Source organism: Haemaphysalis longicornis, unplaced genomic scaffold (assembly GCF_048455015.1).
Source record: "Haemaphysalis longicornis isolate Haplotype H1 unplaced genomic scaffold, Haemaphysalis longicornis Haplotype H1 scaffold_3, whole genome shotgun sequence".
NCBI classification, from domain to species: Eukaryota; Metazoa; Arthropoda; class Arachnida; order Ixodida; family Ixodidae; genus Haemaphysalis; species Haemaphysalis longicornis.
In genome coordinates this window covers 106977529-106997506 of record NW_027526335.1, presented here as the reverse complement: position 1 = coordinate 106997506, position 19978 = coordinate 106977529, and the positions used below count along the sequence as shown (strand labels likewise).

General features: G+C 48.4%; 1 protein-coding gene across 1 annotated transcript; it reads left to right on the top strand.

Annotated features, from left to right (window-relative positions):
* The first annotated feature begins 14086 nt into the window (after positions 1-14086).
* Positions 14087-14779, top strand: LOC144175366 (gamma-interferon-inducible lysosomal thiol reductase-like). The gene has a single exon (XM_077704449.1). The coding sequence runs from the start codon at positions 14087-14089 to the stop codon at positions 14777-14779; it is 693 nt and encodes a 230-aa protein (XP_077560575.1).
* The last annotated feature ends 5199 nt before the right edge of the window (positions 14780-19978 follow it).

Genomic DNA, 19978 nt, shown 5'->3' with positions numbered 1-19978 from the left:
AGCAAGTGCCGGCCCTCTCTGCAAGACTATAGTCCTGTTGTTCCCTACTGTTCCCTAACAACAAGTCACTCACAAGAAATGGGAAAAAAATCACACAGAAATTGGTCTGCGAGTTATCTATATGGTGGGTAAGCATTTGCTCGCGTTATCGACACGTTGCATAGAAGCTAAGTGACCATACCTTTTGTATCGGCTGGAGGGTTGGCTATGTTGTGCACAATTTTTGTCTGTTCACTGTGCATTAGCCGCTTTATAGTCATGAAGAGGATACGAGGAGAAGTGGTTGATTTCATTCAACAGCGGGAGACGGCCAAACCACGGCCGGTAAAGGAACCTACCTGTTGCTGCAAAAGATACGAGGCATTTTGCCGTTGCTTGCACAAGAAACCTTCGCACGTGGAGCACAGCAGCAAGTGTGTGAGGGCATTGTTATGGGGAATGTTTGATGTAGGGGATCAAGGTGGTTCGACAGCGCTTTTATGGCGTCGTACCAAAACCGCAATTTGGTGCCGGTCTTACGCAAAGCTCCAAATTCGCCTTATTAGAGTTTTTTACTACTCACGCGGTTGCCTCTGGTGATGTTGCCACCCCGCTTCTATGTCCCGGTTTGCCTTGACTTGGTCCTCGTCCAATTGATGTTTATGTTGGCGGTGACGTTCGGCATTCCGCGCTTGTTTCTCTCGCGCTTGCTCCTCGTACAAGTGTGCTCAATCTTCCCGATGACGCTCAGTATCACGGGTTTGTACTTATACTTCTCTGGCTTTTCTGCATTGCCGTTCTTTCTCTAGCGTCGCTGAGTGGCCGCTTGAGAACGCCTCCTCTCATCTTCTTTTATCTGTCAATGCTGGCAGCAGCTGCCACAGGTGTGTCCCTTCAGTTTTTCTCTTTCCCAACCGACATTACAGTAAACTTCCACAATTTCCCATATAATTCACAAAAGGACATTCAGTAACGTGGTGTAGGCTGCAGACATACATTTTCCCCACCCCGTCCTATGCCATCGACAGTATCTAGACAGATAAATACAAGGACACCTGGACATAGTATACGGACTACCAGCCAGTTCACCCACACACAGAGTTTGGGCCTGTAATCTCAAACCCCAGCCCACCAAGCACGGATTTTACTTCAGTAATTACGGGCAGTCGAAGGCCGATCTGCTCAGCTCTCTCCCCGAACAAGTTGCTGTCGTCCAGCTGGCGGAAGACGCCGCGAAGGACCACGGGCTCTCCGCCATCATCTCCCGGGTGGTTGCGTTCAGCACAAAATTAGTGCCCTTCCACTCTGTGAAGAAGGATGACCTGCAAAGCTGGACGAAGTGAACGGAGTGCACGAAGCAAAACACGTTTATCGTAATTTGCGGTGGAGCATACTTCCTAGTCAATCAGCTGAATGAACCTCTCAGGGATGCAAGCTTTGTTCTTGCAGATAAGCATGGAGCTGCCTCTGTCTCGGCCGCGTCGTAAGCATCTTACTGATTCTGTAAGGCCGGGGTCAGACTCTTGCCAACGTGTCGCTCGCTTCATACTTGCTGCATTTTTCAGAAGGTAACTGACGGAGGCGGAACTGAAATAGTGTAAGAACATATTATTGTCAGGTAGACAAATGGCGAACAGAAAAATGATATCTTCGGATGGTGCAGCCAGTATTTTGCTGATATTTTTCTCTCTGGAGGATTTAGGGAAGAAAAAATTGCGTTCACATTTTTTGTTCCGGTGCTCACTTCTACCATTATTTTCCTAAAATATCACGTACTTGTAAATTTCACAAGATTATAGAAAACAAAAGTATAAGCAGCTGAGGGTCCCGCCACGCTATCCGGGCGCTCCTACAGTACAGTCCCCAATTTTAAAAGTGCGTACCAAAGCGGAGTGCGAACAGCGAGGACAAAACAAGACCGAAATGCGGAGGGGGGAGAGGGGGATGCCCCACTGAGAAAATTTCGGGGCCCGTGATCCAAGTAGATAAGCGCGCAAAGCCGCCATCAGCCTGCGGCAGCACAAATGATTTTGCTCCGTGGCAAAGGCGGTTTTATCAGCGACAGACCAAGACAGACGGGCATGGTGATAAAAAAGAAGGCTTAGGAGCGGCGCCCGGAGAACGCTAAATGAACTTTCAACTATATTGCATAGTTTCCGAGAAGCGGCGCTGGCCGGCGGACATGAAAGCACGCAAAAAGGCTACGGAGCGGTGGGAGCATAGAGTTTCTTAGTAAGTATAAGAGAGCAGCAGGAGAGTGGCTGTTTGGCAATTTTCCGCTAACGCGTTAGGCAATGATTATACAGGCGGCGTTGGCCCATTCGTGCTTCTGTTTCTTTTTCGCAATCATCTGATAACCGCACTACTGCCGTTAGCTGCCGACTGCGCAACTTTACAAAGGGCCATCGGTGGAGGCGATGGGGAAAATAGTTGTGAAAGAAGTGTCAGCGGTGGCGAGGAGAAGCCCCGGAGCGGCGCCGAGTAAATCGATGACACCGGAATAAAAACTGGGGGGGGGGGGGGGGGGGAGGGGGAGAAAGAACTAAAAAGGGAGCCCCTAAATGTTAACTCGCTCCTAGTTGCCAGACGAGCCCATGAAATACTGTCGCCGCCACCGCCAAGGCTCAGATCATTTGTAGCCCGCGAACAAAACTTAAGACCTCAGTACCCTAACGACAGCCCGTAGGAAGGCCGTGGGGCGCCAATCAAGTGTGCGGCATTACAGGAGCCAAAGTCATAATTATCAGGCGCGTGAATAACCATGAATGTGTCAAAAATAAACTCCATAAAAGTCGTTCAAACATATCCCCTACAAATCGGCATTGCAAAAGCGCGCATTTTGTCCATTTTGTGCATTACAAAGATTTCAAGGCAACGGTCTGCCTTGAAATATTTATTCTTTCACGAGAAAGAACATCGCACACAACAATTGTTCCAGGGTGAACTGCTTTAAAACGCTTGCATCCACCAGGACCATTTTCATATTTTACGCAATGAGATAAAGTGACGCCACGATCTGCTGTACAAGCAGCCCGGCGCAGGGTGCACAAGTGGAATATCACGAGACAGATAGACAGCACAAAGAACATGCTTCTGATATAGAGGGCGACTCCCCTCGTGACTTTGGCTGGTCTCTCTGGAAACAACGGAGAGATAAGCAGTGTCGAGGTCAGAAAAACAGCTACACTAACATCGCACTTCACTAAAAGGAAGCCTGGCCTTCAGCTCGATCTGCACCGCCTAAATTGCAATAAAGGCGGGAAAACGATTGGAATTTCCGGCAGTTCATCCCTGGACCTTCTTTTAATGCGTAACATTCCTTGCCGAGTACATCACTGCCTCAACCGTGTGACGTCTTGTAAATGCGCAAAAATCACAGCATTTGCGAAATGAGCGCGTTTATAAGTTAGCGTAAATGGAGACTATTAGTAGTGTTTGTCTACTCTTAACAAAACGTGACTACACAAACCCCCAATGAAGCCAAGCGGCGCAGGAATGCTTATACATTAGTAGGCAGTTATCTCAAAACAGCTACACTAACATCGCACTTCACTAAAAGGAAGCCTGGCCTTCAGCTCGATCTGCACCGCCTAAATTGCAATAAAGGCGGGAAAACGATTGGAATTCCCGGCAGTTCATCCCTGGGCCTTCTTTTAATGCGTAACATTCCTTGCCGAGTACATCACTGCCTCAACCGTGTGACGTCTTGTAAATGCGCAAAAATCTCAGCATTTGCGAAATGAGCGCGTTTATAAGTTAGCGTAAATGGAGACTATTAGTAGTGTTTGTCTACTCTTAACCAAACGTGACTACACAAACCCCCAATGAAGCGAAGCGGCGCAGGAATGCTTATACATTAGTAGGCAGTTATCTCAATGTCTGCAGATTTCTCTAACAGGATAGTTGCAAACCCAAGACAACTAACCAGGGCTTCATGAGCACCGCGACAAAAAAATCTGCAATGTGTCCTTTGTAAAGAATGCAACGTGTATTTCAAAGTGAACACCCAGATTGGAATAACAATGGAAATCCCTTAAATTGCGTTATACAGACGGACCACGTTTGGATACCATAGCACATTTTATGTCTTCCGGGAGAACTGCACGTCAACGCATTGTGGAGTTCTGACTGCGCGTATGGCATCATTTGGTACCCGTGCTTACAAGAGACCTTTGAAATTCAGGATACCAGTTATATGTACTCCAGTCGGACTTGTGCTAAGCGAAACTACCTTGACCGACTTGCTTCCTCACACGACTTGTCCCTCACAAATGACTATAGACGGCACACTAATGCCGAAGGTTAAAGAAAAGTCTCGCTGCTTACAAAACGATAGCAGTAAGTCGGCTCGCTGGCCTTGTTGGGTATTCATGCGCTTTCTTTGCTCAAAAATAAACGGAGCTTCAGCTTACTCCTTCTGGCTGTGGCTACGTCGACGTCTACAAGGTGTCCCAACATTTAAAGAAAACGACGTGCTCAGGGATAACATACTTGAGCGTAATTGTGAACTAGATGATAGAAAAAAATACGTCCCAGAAGAAATAAAATGACGTGCCATGTGAAAGCAACACACATTCATGCTCACCAAATTCTCTTCGCACCACCACGAGTAGAAAGAGAACGATCTTTAATGTAGCTGGTGATCTCCGCTGAGCTACGCCGCCTGCTTGCTATATGCTACGTTATGGGTATATGGAACACTTTATTAGGATTTACAGTACGCGCGCAGGATTTAGAGTACGCGCACAAATTAATTTTGGTTGAGCGGGAAAATGCTTGCCCTCTCAAATATTAATTTAACGAACTCTGTACTCAATGACATGACTGGGGTTAATAGCGACTTCATAAACTGTTTTCTAATGTACCCTTCTGTACATGTGCCGCTATCGGCCAGATAGATTCGAGTTGCAGGTATACGTTTTTGTGGCTTAGGATGATGAAGTGAAATAGGCATCATTTTCCTTTTGTGTGTTTTCCGACAACAATTACAGACGGCAGCTACCACCCGCTCAAACCTGCCTTGCCCACCTCACTCTGGTCTCCGAGTTTCAGCAGGCATGTCGTCTCTACCAGGCAGGCCTAGCTCCACCCCAGGTCATCCCTCTCCTCCCACGTCAACCCGACGAAACCACCACCACGATTACCTGGACACCCGTCCACTCCGGTATTTCGAGGAATGAAGCGTCCCACGTCGCAGCCCAAGCTCGCACTCCCGTGGGTTCTCCACCGATGGCCATGTGATCCCAGCCTCCCGCACGAATGCCCCAATCTCTAAATTCCCCACCATAATACGTACAACGCCCTCCTGTCTCACTACATCCTTACCGGACGCGCCTACCCGCTCCACACCTCTTCCTAAGCAAACAGCAAGCCATTACCTACCGTCGACTTCAGAGCGGTACCGACTACAATAATTTCATCCTCCACCAGACCGCGCCCTCTATCTACCCCCTGAACGTCAACACTGCTGCTCCCCACTCACCACATTCCACCTGGTATACTCCTGTCCACACTCCCCTTCCTCACCCCATTGCTAACTCAGGAGCAGTGCGAGACTGAGCTGACCAGCCCGGACCCGGACCGCCAGACTACCTTGGTTTCTTGGGCCATCGAGTTGACCCAGTAAAAAGGCGTCCACGACTAGGGACGCTTCACCAGCACCTTTTTTAAAAGATGATAGTCCTTCTTGGCTACTTAAACGCGGAAATATTGGTCTGTCTGTCTGTGCGAGGTGTTGCTAAGCTTTTGCAGAGTGTTGCAACTCTCCCCGGCGTCCACCTCACGGCATATGGCGCTGTGCATAGTCTGCACCAAGCTCTTGACACGTCCACCAGCCTCCTCTCCACTACCGGAATGGAGGTTTCCTTAACCAAAACCAACTTTATCATCGTTAGTGGTAGGTCAGAGGAGCAAGCCCTAGTTTCTCACACCGTGGAGGGTCAAACAGTTGAGCGTGCCCCAGAACGGTGGATCAGAGTGCTGGGCATTCCAGTCGATGAGACCGGAGGAGCTTGAGAATGGCTTCGACAGTTGAAGGCGCAATGAACCCCTCTGCTAAGCTTAATCCGAAGGATTTCGAACACCTTCGGTGGAGCGTCCCAAAACTTCGCCCGCCGACTAGTTCAAGCCATCATGGTGAGCAAAGCCTGCTACAGGGCTCTGCGCTTCCGTCTCACGAAATGTGAGATGGAACAGCTGGAGATGCTTTGCAGGGCAGCCCTTTGTGTCATCACGGGGGTTCCCAGACACACGAAGGTCACTGAGCTGTGCCGCTATGCTGGCCTTCCTACTCTCGAAGAAACAGTCCTTGCACGGTCTCGAGGAGTCAACGATCACCACGAACTCACACCGCAAGGGCACCGATTGCTGACTGCTGATAACCACATGCCACCGCCAGACACGCCGCTTATACAGAAGCACGTCCAGCCATGGGAGGACATGCGTGTTACAGCGCAACAACCGGCACCTTCTAAAAGTGAGCGTAGGAGGCACATGTCGCAGCGGACCTCGTTGGTTGTAGCCGTTGCTACTCCTCGGAGCAGTGCAACACTTGAGATTTCTCTGGACGGGTCTTGGCGGCCCGAGTCCTGTATAGCGGCAGTGGCCACTGTGTCCAACTCCGATGACCACCAAAGCTTTCGACTAATTTCGCTGGACGCTGACCCCGATATAACGGAACTTGAGCTTTTTGCTATAAAGGAACGTAGTATTCACCTTGCACGCCAGGTTGTCACCGATCACCCAGAACGGCGTTACGACCGGGTGGAAATATTGACTGACTGCACTGAGACACTGAAATGCCTCATTGTTCACCGAGGTAAAATAGCACCGCCCACGCTATCAAGCAGAAATGCGAGGAACTCAGGGCTGACTCTGGGGTACTGGTAGCGGTACCCTGGATTCCTGGACATCAAGGACACCCAGGAAACGAGAAGGCTCATGGACTTGCGAGCGAGGCTTCTTTACACCGTTCCCAATTCGTGCTGCCGGTAAGGCCAATTACGCTGCCCACTGATCCAGTTGTGGAGCGCTGTCATCTACGTAATCGACGGAGGCAGGCATTATCAACTACTATTCCCCCATGCGACCACCCCACACCCCCTGGTCTACCCCGAGGTTCTTAGGTGTTCCTCAACCGGGCGCGGTTGGGGTACGCATATACAGACGACGTGGTTTCTCCATGGCGGAATTACGCACCCCAACCTACATCCCACGATGGAAACCTCTCTAACAGTGGTTCCGCTGCTGCGTTTCTTTGACCAGACCGTTGCTTCGCCTGCAAAACAGAAGTGACCCCCACAATCCGCCATCTCGTCTGGGACTGCGGGGCATTCGATCGGCTTCGCGCAAAATATCTCCCGCCTGGGTCCTCTCCTATGAGGACTGGATCAGGCCACGTGATCGACACCAAGCTACGTTGGCTGCGTTGTGGAACTTCGTTTGCGAGGCAGCCATGGCCGGGCATTATTAACCCCCTCCTTTAACCCTGCGCCCTCGAGCCGTCCCAAATAAAAAATATTTGTCTGTCTGTCTGTCTGTCTGTTGGTGTGTGACTTGATTCAGCCACCCGGCCAAAGTGAAACAGAAGGTGCGCAATAGTCTTAAATACCCACAGCTAATCCTAAACGTCTAAGTCCGGTGTCATTGTTCATACTTGTCAACATTGTTGAACAAGAAAAAGACATTACGCAAATATAAGGCAGCAAATCAATACATAAGTGACACTCACAGTGCTTCCTTATAAAAAATTACGTATACTTGATTTTTGAGAAATGAAATACTACACCCACTGTAGAAAGAAATTCACTCTATCGCCTGCTGTCGCCCTCGTCATTATAGCTTATGGCGGCATTTTAAGAAATCAAGCGGCAACAGTTACGAGGTGTTCCATTCCATAGGTTCCAAATTCTGCTTGGAACGCACGTAGAGTGGGGCAACGTTGTTCTATAAACGTTAAAGTAGGGTGCCTCGAATCACGCGCGTCTCCGCAGTACGGCAGTCCTGGCATCGAGGAACCCGGCCTGGAGCAGTCGAACCCGGTAAATTTAAATTGATTTGAGCAAACCTCTAGCATGCTTATCTTGGGATGACCAAGACGGAAGAGGAATAGCATGAGAGGTGACCAGGAAGGCAAAGAGGGGCATTTACTTGGGAAATATCGACGAAAGCCTATCGTCTTTTGCCGTCATTTGCAACGAAAGGAGCACACACGCGGCCAACGTTTTCTTTTTCCTTTCGCTCCAATAAACGTTTACTAAGTAACTATAAGTAAGAGGTTGGCTAATACTCCTGTTAAGCCCATCTTTACGTTAACGTTATTAATTCTGTATGTTGTATGGGTAGCGAGCTACCATTTTGAAATGTGACGTCGTGGGCGGTCGGTGCCACGAATAACGTGCGCCGCACAAGGTATGCGACGATACTAAGAAGGCTTGTCTAGGGTGTGTGTTTGTTAAGTTTGGAGGTGCCGCAGTTGGTAATGTAATACAGTCAGCAACCCCAGCGGCGAGGTTGCACCATATATGGCTATAAGGATGCAATAACCGAACTTCAGCGCTGCCGATGACTACAGTAATAGCGGCCGCCCCTCTGAAGAGGATTGCAAAGCTCTGCCCGGGTACTGGCAACATAGAAACGTCTACCGAGCGGTTCGAGCTGTCCGCCACGGCTAATGGAATTGAATCCACCAAAAAGCCGGGAGTCCTCCTCCATCTCAGGGGGAGAATGCCTACGTTATGCTACGAGGTATCCTGTTACTGAATAGGACGCTGATTACGACGACATGGAAAACTGTTTCATATTTTTTCTTCATGGCAGTCGGTGTTCACCGTACGGTGTCATTTCTGCCGGCAGAACCAAGAGTGCCAACTATACCGTCGGCCAACTCATAGTAAAGTCGACATTAATCACTGCCAGGTCTTCTTTTGGGAGCTTCCGGGAAGACACCCTACGGTATTGAATAACTGCTGGTCTTCGGACGGACACAATGTGCTGTCTTTTAGCCCTCCAGGATTAAGATGTCACCCGGGAAAGGGTGGGCAGAATAGTCATAGCCATGAAGTCTGCTGTCAAACATACGTAAGAAATGCTGCAGGAAAGCACCGCTTCAAGCTCAGGGGATGTGTTTAGGCAACGGGAGGCTGGCTAGAAAAGCAAGGCGTACACCGGAAAGCACTACCCCGGCAACGAGCGACGGCTGCCTGCAAGAGAAGACCAAACCAAGAAGTCAGAATGAGACCCTGCTAACAGCTGCCACACGGCGGAGGACCGCACACGCCAGGCATTTGTTTTTTCTAGAGAGCGATTGCTTTATATGCTAAATCTGAACGAGCTACAGAAATGTATGAAACAAAAGTTCTGAAAAAAATTACTCCCACCTCCCCTCGCGGGAACCCCTGTGTAGATGCGACGCATAGGGGGTTCCGTTGTTTCCGTTAGGTTGATTCTCCCATCGCGTGAATCGTGCCGTGAACCCCCTGCCGCGGCTATGACGCAACGTGGCGCGGCTATGACGCAACCAAATCCAACACAATCCACTTTAATCCAATCCAATCCAAATCCAACTCAATCCAATCCAATCCAAGCCAAGCCAATCCAATCGAATCCAATCCAATGCCCCTCGCAGAGAGTGTTCGCTATCGGAGAGGAGAGGGGGTGAGCGGCGGAGAGCGCAGCTCGCGCGGCGAGGAGAATGGGGGAGGGGTGTGGACGGACAACGACAACGCCGTATGGAGGGACAAGGCGAGTGAATGAGATGCCGTCGCATCTAAAACTTCTCCATGGCGTTGAAAAGTATGTGAAAGAGCCGGATTTATTCGCAGTCTGTAGCATTGAGCAAAGTTGATAATCCGCGCCTCCCCCCATTGTGTTAAATTCAAGAGTGAACGGAAAATTTTCCGATGGAGTTGGAAATAGGTGCTGCAGCAACGACAATGTCGCAGCAAGCTTTCACTGATAACTTCCCGGAACTCATGTTCAGCTATGAAGAAAAGAATTTGGGTGTGTGCCATGGCGCTACCAAAAAAGCTGAGGGCGCGGCGCAGGGCAGTGTGATCTACGGAGACAAAAGTTGTGAGTTCGCATTTCTGATAGCAAAACTTCAAGAGTGTCTTCGCGTGCCAACGCTCTTGGGCCGATATTGGATTCCTAAACTGAACAAAACTCTAGCCGACGCGTTACAAACGTTATAGGCAGTACATGTTAAGCAGTGAGCAAGAAAGAAAGCCGTTGAGGATGAAACACAGCTGAAACACAGCTTAAACACAGCTGTGTTTAAGCCAGAATTTCGTGTCGTCAGGGGGTTCACAGGTAGGATCAGCGTAAAAGAACAAGCAAGCTCCGTTTTCTGTAATGTTCGAGAAGTTACATAGACCTTGCCTAAACCGATGAAAAAAAAAACGGGGTCAAAAAACTCAGGTGTCGCTTACTTAGTAAGACATTGCCGGTAGGCAACGCCTCTCGTGGCACTACCCAAAAATGGTGGAAAAGAATTGCGGACAACTGGAGGGTATACCGTGTCTCTGTTAATCAAACTTTTAAAGTTGAGCACTGTCTCTTGCCAGCACCGGAAAAAAAAAATTGAGTCATTAGTGGGTGGGCCATGTCACTCTTTCGAACCTCACGAAGCCGTAACTTCAGCTCGAACTGGACAAAGAAGCAGAGGAGCTTCTTACGCTTAACACCCATACGGGAGAGTACAGATTCTAGTGGTTACCGTACCGCGTGGCAATAGAACCCTCCATGTTTCAGGCAGTCATGAATGAGGAGTTGCAAAGCCTTCCTAGAAAAAGAGAGGGGGAGAACTCTTTAAGAAGACCGAAGAGGTCAGCCCCACATAATGCTGTGCATGCCAGTCCAGATTATTGGTGAATATGTGTGAGGGGTGAATTCTTCCAAAATAGCCCAGAAAAACACCAGGAAAACGCGCATACACACATGCACAAAATGAGGTCGAAAGAGGCAGTCTTCGTCTGGCTTGGGTCCGGAGTCTCTCAGGAGACCCACAGAAGATTTGAAACGCCACTGAAAAAAAAATTTCCCCGCATTTCCCCGAGGGGAAGAATGTGAAAGTGCGAATGCAGGAGTTGAATTTGCGCGGTTCGGTAATGTTCGCGAAAGAGAGATCACACACACACACACAACTACAAAGAAAGAAAGATGCATTTATTCACAGACACCTATTTGTGTTGTCGTTGTACTTGATTGCTAGAGCGGATCTCAGCTTTGAAATTTCGTGTCAGTACTCCTTTAAGCGGGTGCATTAGCCCTTCTCACGCCCGATTCCTGGCCAATCCCCCACGTGGGTATGTGCCATGCACAGACACCTATTTGTGTTGTCGTTGTACTTGATTGCTAGAGCGGATCTCAGCTTTGAAATTTCCTGTCAGTACTCCTTTAACGGGTGCATTAGCCCTTCTCACGCCCGATTCCTGGCCAATCCCCCACGTGTGTATGTGCTAAAGAAATTAGGAACTCTTCTTGGCCAATTGCCCTAAGTGGGTATGTGGTGCGGACGGACGGACGGCGGTGGACGCGTGATTCAGGGTCGCGTAAGAAGTGCATTCGCACTTAAAAGTGTGTTGGTGCGGGCTTGTTGGTACATAACTGAATATGGAAAAACAGCGCTAAAACGGGACAAAGAACGTGACAAAACTGGGCGCTGTCACGTTCAGTGCCCAGTCTTGTCACGTTCTTTGTCCCGTTTTAGCGCTGTTTTTCCATATTGAAACGCCACATTGATTGCACTGTCTTTGCTTCTCCAGGGGCCTACAAGGTCTTTCATGCTGGCATTTCTCGCTTGCCGTAAACAACGGGCCATCATTCGCGCCGACGAGAATAATCGGGCAAACACACAACGGGTTCAGGTTAAGTGTCCTTCCCAACACAGCAAAGGGGACATCTGGCAAAGAAAGTGTTTGTAGTAGCCTACTTAGAGGCGCAACAAGCGATGTACAACGCACTCAGTTCATTGGGATGAACCGTCTGGTTTACTAAATGTGCCCGGCGGGACGACAGTGTGGTGGGGGATTACTGCAACGTCCGAATTCCACGAGCGCTGCAGTCCATGCGCCAACCCATGGTTTTACCTTATTGTTGGCGTCCTCCTTGGAGAAAGGCAGTTGTGTGATAGAAATATTGGTAGGTCCCATGCAGCAGGGCCATGCAGCAGAGTTTATATTACAAGCAGATCCGCATGCCAGCGTGTATGTCACCCGGCGGTCAACAAGACATATATACAATTATGGCGATTGCTGGTTTGAATTAACAAACAACATTTGGATGAATATTCCTATATACATGCGCTTCTCCGCTTAAATATTTTTTGCATAAGTGTTTTGACAGCACAATTACCGTGTCTCAAAAACACAATAGCAATATAAGTACTGTGTCTCAAATATAAGTACCTATAAGTACAATAATATATAGGCAATATAAGTATCCATAAGTTCTGTGTCTCATAAACACAATAGCAAATTCTACAAAGACAAACTACCAGAAACAAAATAAAAATGCCCAGTTGTTGCACATTACACGTCCACAGTAAAATAGGTTACTTAAAGGAGCCATGAAGAGAAAACACAAGTTTGGTTCATTCGAAAGATTGCCTCGTTAGAACCATAACGACACCACTTATAACGCAAACTTCGCTCAAATAAGCTACATAATTAGGAAAAACGGGAATGGTCATGCGACCCACCAGCTCATTTCCCGCAACAGAACCTATGCCGTCACATGGGCTAAGCTCTGCGATTGGCGGAGGCCGGCAAAAGCAAACGCATGTTAGGCAGGGCTTACAGTTTGCATAGCGAGCTAAATGCCCGTGAAACATACTGCACATTCTTTTTATGACAAAGAACGGTGGAGTAAACGGTTGAAGTTCCGAACGAACACGCAAGCGTGTGCGCCAATGCGTACGAAACAACCGCCTGGCCGAGCTCGACATCTCGCCGTCGCGCAGACGAATTTTCGGGTTCGAGGCGCTCTGACCTTGGAGGAAAAATGCCGTAAACACCGCGCATTGACGCTCGTATCTTTCTGGTCGAAGCAGAGAGCTCGCGCGAACGGCTTTCCATACACGACACCGGCCAACTGGCACAAGCGATACTGCTACTGAAGTTGAACTATTATTAACCGTAATAAAAATACGGCACGTACGTACCAGTCTGTATTCGTCCGTGGCGACGGCGCTGACGAGGCAGCGGTGCCGACGGCAGGGCGTTCGTCTGTTGTGACTATCGCGGAATGGTCGCTTTTCCGTCCACCGCGTATCCCACAACTCTTGCCGCTCGTGCACTTAGAAGCGTTGAGCGTTCAAGTGGTGTGAGGTTGTTAAATGCAAGCCCGAGCTCCTCGGCGAGAGTTTTGTTCTCCGGATCAGGCGATTCCATGACTAGGGCTGCGGGTGCACTAGGTTTTACTAGCATTTTTAAAATGGCCGCCGTCTCGGTCGACTCCCGCGTGTGGGTGCTATATGGAGTCGACATACTAAGTATCTGTTTCATGGACCGGCCCGTGTGACACCATTGCTCACGTCACCAAATGTGCAATTTTAGCGGGAGATTTAAAATTTTGGCTTAAATTGCCTTATTTCTCAGTGAATAAAGCATCATTTGCTTCCGGGAAAGCGCTTGGGGTACTATGAAACACCTAATCTTTCGAATAAAACAAACTTTTGTTTTCTCTTCATGGCTCCTTTAAACCTAACCAGAGAGTGTTTTCTGTTCAAAACTTTCCTCAAACATCCTCCAATAGATCGGACCTATACTTAGAAAAAGAACCGCGTATGGGACGCAGCTGCTTGCGCTGCGAGCTTTAAAACTTCCTGATGTAAATCGTCGTTTGTCAGGCTAACTTATAGCTGTATACACACGTCTTTATCCAGCTAGAAGTTTTTGCCCGTGGAATATGACCGTGGACAGATAGTGAACAAGCATGTGACGGATTTGGCTAGGCGGGCAGTAAGACTTTGAACTCGGACCACGAAGTATCCTCAGTTAGCGATAATCGCAAAGCAAACCAGAGCGTGTGAAAGGGAAGGCCCTGTGACCATTTTCGGAAGTCGTAAAACAAGGAACAGTTCGCACCAGTGAGCACACGGGCAGTCATGATGGTCGCCAAAACTCTACGGCATGGCTTCGGGCTCTTCGGTATGTTCATAGTCACTCTTCAACTGTGCAGTCCGGTTGTAGGAAAGAACGTAAACCTCACCGTCTACTACGAAGGTCTATGCCCCGATTGTTACGACTTTATGCTCCACCAGCTGCTGCCGACGTACACCAAGCTGGAGGACCACATCAACCTCGACCTTCTGCCCTTCGGAAAAGCCCACATGAAGGTCAGCAATGGCACGATCACGTTTCAGTGCCAGCACGGACCAGGCGAGTGCTACGTCAACAAGGTGCAAACCTGTGCCGTGAAGTACGTGCACCCTACGAGAAAGCTCGTTACCTTCGTGGTGTGCATGTTTAGCCAAGAACATCCAGTCAAGGCGGGTCCAACGTGCGCCCAAAAGGCGGAAACCGACTGGGGAGTACTAGACCGCTGCAGCCGTGGACCAGAAGGCATACAGCTGCTGTCTGAGATGGGAAAGAGAACGCTAGGACACAAGCCGGATATCAATTTCGTCCCCTACGTGGATGTGAACGGCTTCCACAACGAAACCGTCCAAGACCTGGCGATGCAAGATCTGTTCCGTTTGACCTGCGAGTTCCTGGAACCACAGCCGCCGAGGGTGTGCAAGAGAAGTGGCGGGGCTGGTCGGTGCTTTGGAAGCAAGCCCACTCTTGTTGTTCGCTACTGACGTGTTTTCGTCAAGAAGGCGTTTGTACACCCATGCAATTCTTGGTAACACTACACTCATTAGGGCCTATTGACTGAAGAAAATATACTTCCTACCTTCTTTCACGGTCGTCAGTTATTTTCTTTTAGCTGTGAGACGCTTGCTTACGAATGGGAATTTGGCGTAGATGTAGTTTAAGGTAGCATAGCCGGTTAGCTGCCGTTGTGCGTCCCTACACGGGCGGACGGAAAAATACCGAAGCGCTGGTTGCCGAATGTTGGCCGTTCAACGCATGTTCAGTGGCTGCCAGAACCTGGATGCTGGCCGGACATGCCAGAAAGCGGCCATAGACGGGCCGGTCTTGGGGCACACTTTCTGTGCCGCCTGGGCTTCCTCCCTACGGAACTTACAGAGATCGGCATGAACGTTAAAATACTTATAATACGACAATGTTAATACCGTCTTGCGTGTCAGAGATTCCTTCTCAGACAATATTTGTATGCAATATTGAAGCCTGCTGGATGTTTAAGTATACGAGAACTGCCTGGGAAATATTGTTATGCCAAGATCCATAACACAGATAAATATTGGCGTAACTATGCTAGCTGTACTAGCATGTTGTACTAGGGTTGTACTATAGATAAAAGTGCAAGAGTAGATATTTTTTTTGGCAGAAAGTAGAAAACAAAGTGCAGTGGGAAAACAAAAGCTGGTAAAACAACCACTTTTAAGGCCCCCTGGTAGGTCTTAAAGTATGTCAACACGCACAAAAACGCCTAATTAAGAGGTGCAATCAAATAATATAGCATGAAGTGGATTCACAATATGGCGCTGCAGGCTTCGCGGCTTTCACTATGCTGCAGCCAGCTTGTGAAATGGAGTATTACATTAAGGACAACGGTAGTTACTCGATTCCTGGGTGGGCGAACTTTCATTAAGAAAACGGTAAATGGCCTCTGGCCCGAAAAATCCGGCACGGGTGCCGGAAGCAGGCGAAGGGGTCCATGGGAAGCGTTCCATCAGGCGAAGCGTTCAATAGTGCAAACTTAAGAGGTGGCCCCACGCCAGTACGCCGAATGTCAAGTAGAGTAGCGGAAGGACGCAGCAAAGCGAGCGAACAGAATAGACAGAGAATCGTCACCTCTCGCATTAGGCGCGTCCCACACTGGAGTGAATTTTGCCGACGATCTTTGCCCAGCGGCAGCAGACGCTAGCCATGGCGCGGGCCTTTCGCACGTCTAGAAGCTCATGTTCTAGTTGGTTTTGTGTACCACAGAGGAAGAGCTAAATGGCAAACAATAAGAACTGCGTCTTTGTAGTCGGCGTACCACCCGACGGCTGCCGCTGGACGGCATTTGGTGAGCTTCTCTGAAACTTCGCTCCATGTGGGCCGCATATACCGTATAGTTCGTGTACTACACGTTAGACCCTACGCTTCATGCGTGAGACGTAGGCTCTCGCGGCAGCGCAGTTCCTGTCGGTAAAGATATCAGACCGCATTAACGCGGTTTGCGTAGCTTTGTGACATAAATATTGAGACTATTCAGAACAATTCTGGCCCCATGTGCCAGTAACGAACCACCTGATCTCCGGTAGTAGTTAGCAAAGAAACAGACAACAAAGCAGTAAGAGACGACATAAGATATCTCCGCACCAAAAATACATAGAACTAGCGGTACCACCCGGCTATACCCCGGCGGGAAACTCTACTAACGGCACTAATAGGTATGACACATGTTTAGTTGTTTACATTGGACTGGTACACATTTAGCCACCACAGCCTGATGTCAGTACATGGGCTGCTTTTCCAAGGAAGTGCTGTCTTAGTAGGTCTGATGGATAACCATCAGTCATAGTTTTAGGATATATAACACGGCTCCAGCGGGAGCGTGTGATTATAGAAAGTCCCAACACATGGCGCGTGCTATTCGAATGCGGGCTATTCGAAATTTTAACGAATTCCGCTGCATAAAAGGTGTAATTTTGAAGACCCGATCGCCTCATTATATGTTTGTTAGGACAAAATCCTAAAAATGGTAATGGGTGTTTGTATGGGCAGCGTTTGTAAGCAAAAGCAAAATGGATACATGAACAGGTTGAATAGTCAGTTAAAAACCGGTAAAAGCGTAATTTCATAAGAATTGGATTATTTCTATCAAGTGGCTGTTATGTAAAAATCTTGTAAAACAGTTTTTAGACATTTCTGTGGGTTGCCTATGTCAACAAAATGTGTTCGATATCTCAGCAGGCCTGCGGTAAAAAGCCAAATTTTTGGCAAAATGTCTTAGCCCTTTTCACCCTCTTAGAGGTGTAATTCGTTTAAAAAATTAAGCCGAACTTCGCTCTCACACCACAATAGGAACGTATTCCTGAAACTTTAATGTATTCCTGAAGCCACAACAAGCAGCGGTAAAGTTGGGCGGTGACATAACCTGTTAGGCTTTTTCTGCCCGTCAGGGGTGTGATTACAAAATCCTATTCGACCTTTTAGTGGCATCGCAGGCCGAAATCTGTAAAATAGGTTCTGTGCATTTGTACGAGTAACATTTATCAGCAAAAAACAATTGTATGTACTAATCAGTGAAACATATATTGGGGTTTTTTAAAAACACCGAATTCGCTCAGAAATGCTGCTGGTTAGGGCGGAACCATAAGTCTAGTTCTTGGAGATTCTTACGTTCAACATATCTCAGCAAAAAGCACCTCGATATCTGAACGAGTGAGCGAGATAATAACGAATTAGCGAAAATACAATTCCCCCTTTTCCTCTGTTGTGGCATATATATTCAAAAATCCCGCCTTACAGAGCCTCTAATGCCATGAGAGAAATATAATATGGAAGTTTCAAGTCTCTGTGTCCATCAGATTTGGCTGAGCATTGATGAATCGGTCGGTCGGTTGGTCGGTCGGTCGGTCGGTCCGTCGGTAGGTCGGTCAGTCAGTCAGTCAGCCGGGAACTTCGTTTTGCATGCTTAGATGACTCAGCCTTGAATTGGTTGGCACTCTTAATAGAAGCCTTTTAAAGTCAGTAACATCAAGGTTCTGATTATGGTTATGACACTAATGATAGTAAAATAACTAGCAATAACCATGGTATTAATAGACGGATGATCCTGTGGAGAGATAATACTGTCACGAGAAGACGATGATAAGGACAGAAGAACATAGCGCTTTGTGCCCACCCGTGTGACGGAGATGATGTGTGTTGGCGTAGCATGCGCGAGATTTCTCGTGGCTGTCGTGTGAATATTGCCAGTACATTGTTCACATCTTCTGCTGTACGTGTCCTGCCACCGTCCCGTGCCCCGCTTGAGCACCACACTGGGATATGGGGCTGAAACTTCCCTCAAAGTGACGTCGGCACACCAACCAGTATACTTGGGTGTTCTTTGCCCAAATTGAACCACTTAAATTCGAACCGCGGCAAGGCTTCTGCGTTCATCTTTTGGTCAGCCGTTTTGGCATCGCCTTTTTGGCGTAGCTCGTTTCTAAAGCCGTTTCCAGTGCCCGTTGCAACGCCATGTCTCCTATTACAAAGCGCGTCTACATGAAGTATGTTTATGTCTATAGGCAATCCACACAATAAGTCTGCTAGCAGAGCTCATACCTGTCAACACTGTTTAGCGGAAATCAAATACTAAGCATACTTTACGTAAACGAGAGTACATAACATCGGGTACTGTAGCGTGGTTTTAAAGGAGTACTGACACGAAATTTCAAAGCTGAGATAACTATGTAAAATGCTTCCTTTTTATCAGGAGATATCTCCCAGCAAGTTTTAACGGCCACCGTTTGGCGTAACATATTTTAAATCCATTTTATTCTTCACCCGTACGAGAAAGCCCAGAGCGGGCCGACATGACATCATATGCTACTTGCCCCCAACTGCTGACGCCGGAGCTCCCGTGACGAAGCCGACCCACTCGCTGTGGTTGGCGCGCGTTGGCCCGGCGTGTGTACACGTCATGGTTTTTGGACTGACATCATGCTGCCCGGGAGCGTGAAGACGGTGAAGACCTCAGCCGGTCTTGGCGCGCGCGTGCACTCGCTCGCGCGCACGCCCAGAGCGGCAGCGGTACGGCAAGAATGGTGACGTCACGTGATACCTCCTGTCATGGCGGCCGCTCGGCGTTCGTTTTGTCGAAACCGAAACTGACACGAATAAACGACGCCGTAAATGAATGTTTACGCTGCGCTCGACCGTCTAATGTGTCATTCTATGATTAAACGGCTGGTAGGCACTCATAGCAACAAAAAAAAACGTAACACGAAAATTTCGTGTCAGTACTACTTTAATAAATATACACGTTGGATTGGTTTTTGCTCAAACAAATAAAGAAACGGCTTAAAGTGGCGTCGAAAAAAGGTGAGATAAGACCAGAACATGAACACAAACAAGATGGCGGCCCGAGCAAAAGCAGTCACAACAAAAAATGTCGGCTGCAGCCCACGTCTGTTGGCTCGAGCAACGTATCCCACCCGCTGGTGCAAGTGGCGGTGTCTCACGGGTAGGCGGTACGAGGTTAGGGTAGTCGCAGGCGTTCCCCAATTACTACGGAAGCCTTAAATACCCCATTACCTGAAAATGCAGCCTCCGAAGTTGGCGAGTCGACAAGATGATCCACAGCGCAAACAAAATCAGTGCAAAATGAACACTAAGTAATCTTGCGTCTTGGATTTGAACCTGGCTCCAACAGATTCATACTCCAACACACAGGCGGTCCAAGGCAATCCCTCAGGACCTGAATAATGTTCGTTGTCTGTGTGTCTGTCTATTACTTAAATCATAGTGCACTGCAAGCACAACCCGAACCTCCCCCATTTTCCATCCCCCTTCTCATCCCTGAGCTGTGGATAAACCTGGTGACCAGCAGCGATCCGGACGTCCATATATTTCTGGCCTCCAAAGGAAAGGCTGCCCGCTCATCACACGAATCGTTAAAATAGGGAACCACTCCCACTTTACCGGCTGAAAAAAATAAGGAAGCTCACATTAACGCGTAATACATGAAGGTAGCGACGATTGCTGCTACGGTTGCAGTCGATGATTGCAGCTTATTTGCTTCTTCTTCGCTGACGCAACGACCTTTACTCTATCATTGCTGCTGTAAGTGTGAGCTTCCTTCAGTTTTTGGAAGTGGTAAACATTGAACATCCCCTTGAAGGGGCGTACGCTATGACGTGTCTTTCTCGTTCCGAGCAAGTGTCACTACGCCACGA

Coding starts and splice junctions, on each gene's coding strand:
- LOC144175366 (XM_077704449.1), top strand. CDS start 14,087: ATGGTCGCCAAAACTCTACGGCATGGCTTCGGGCTCTTCGGTATGTTC.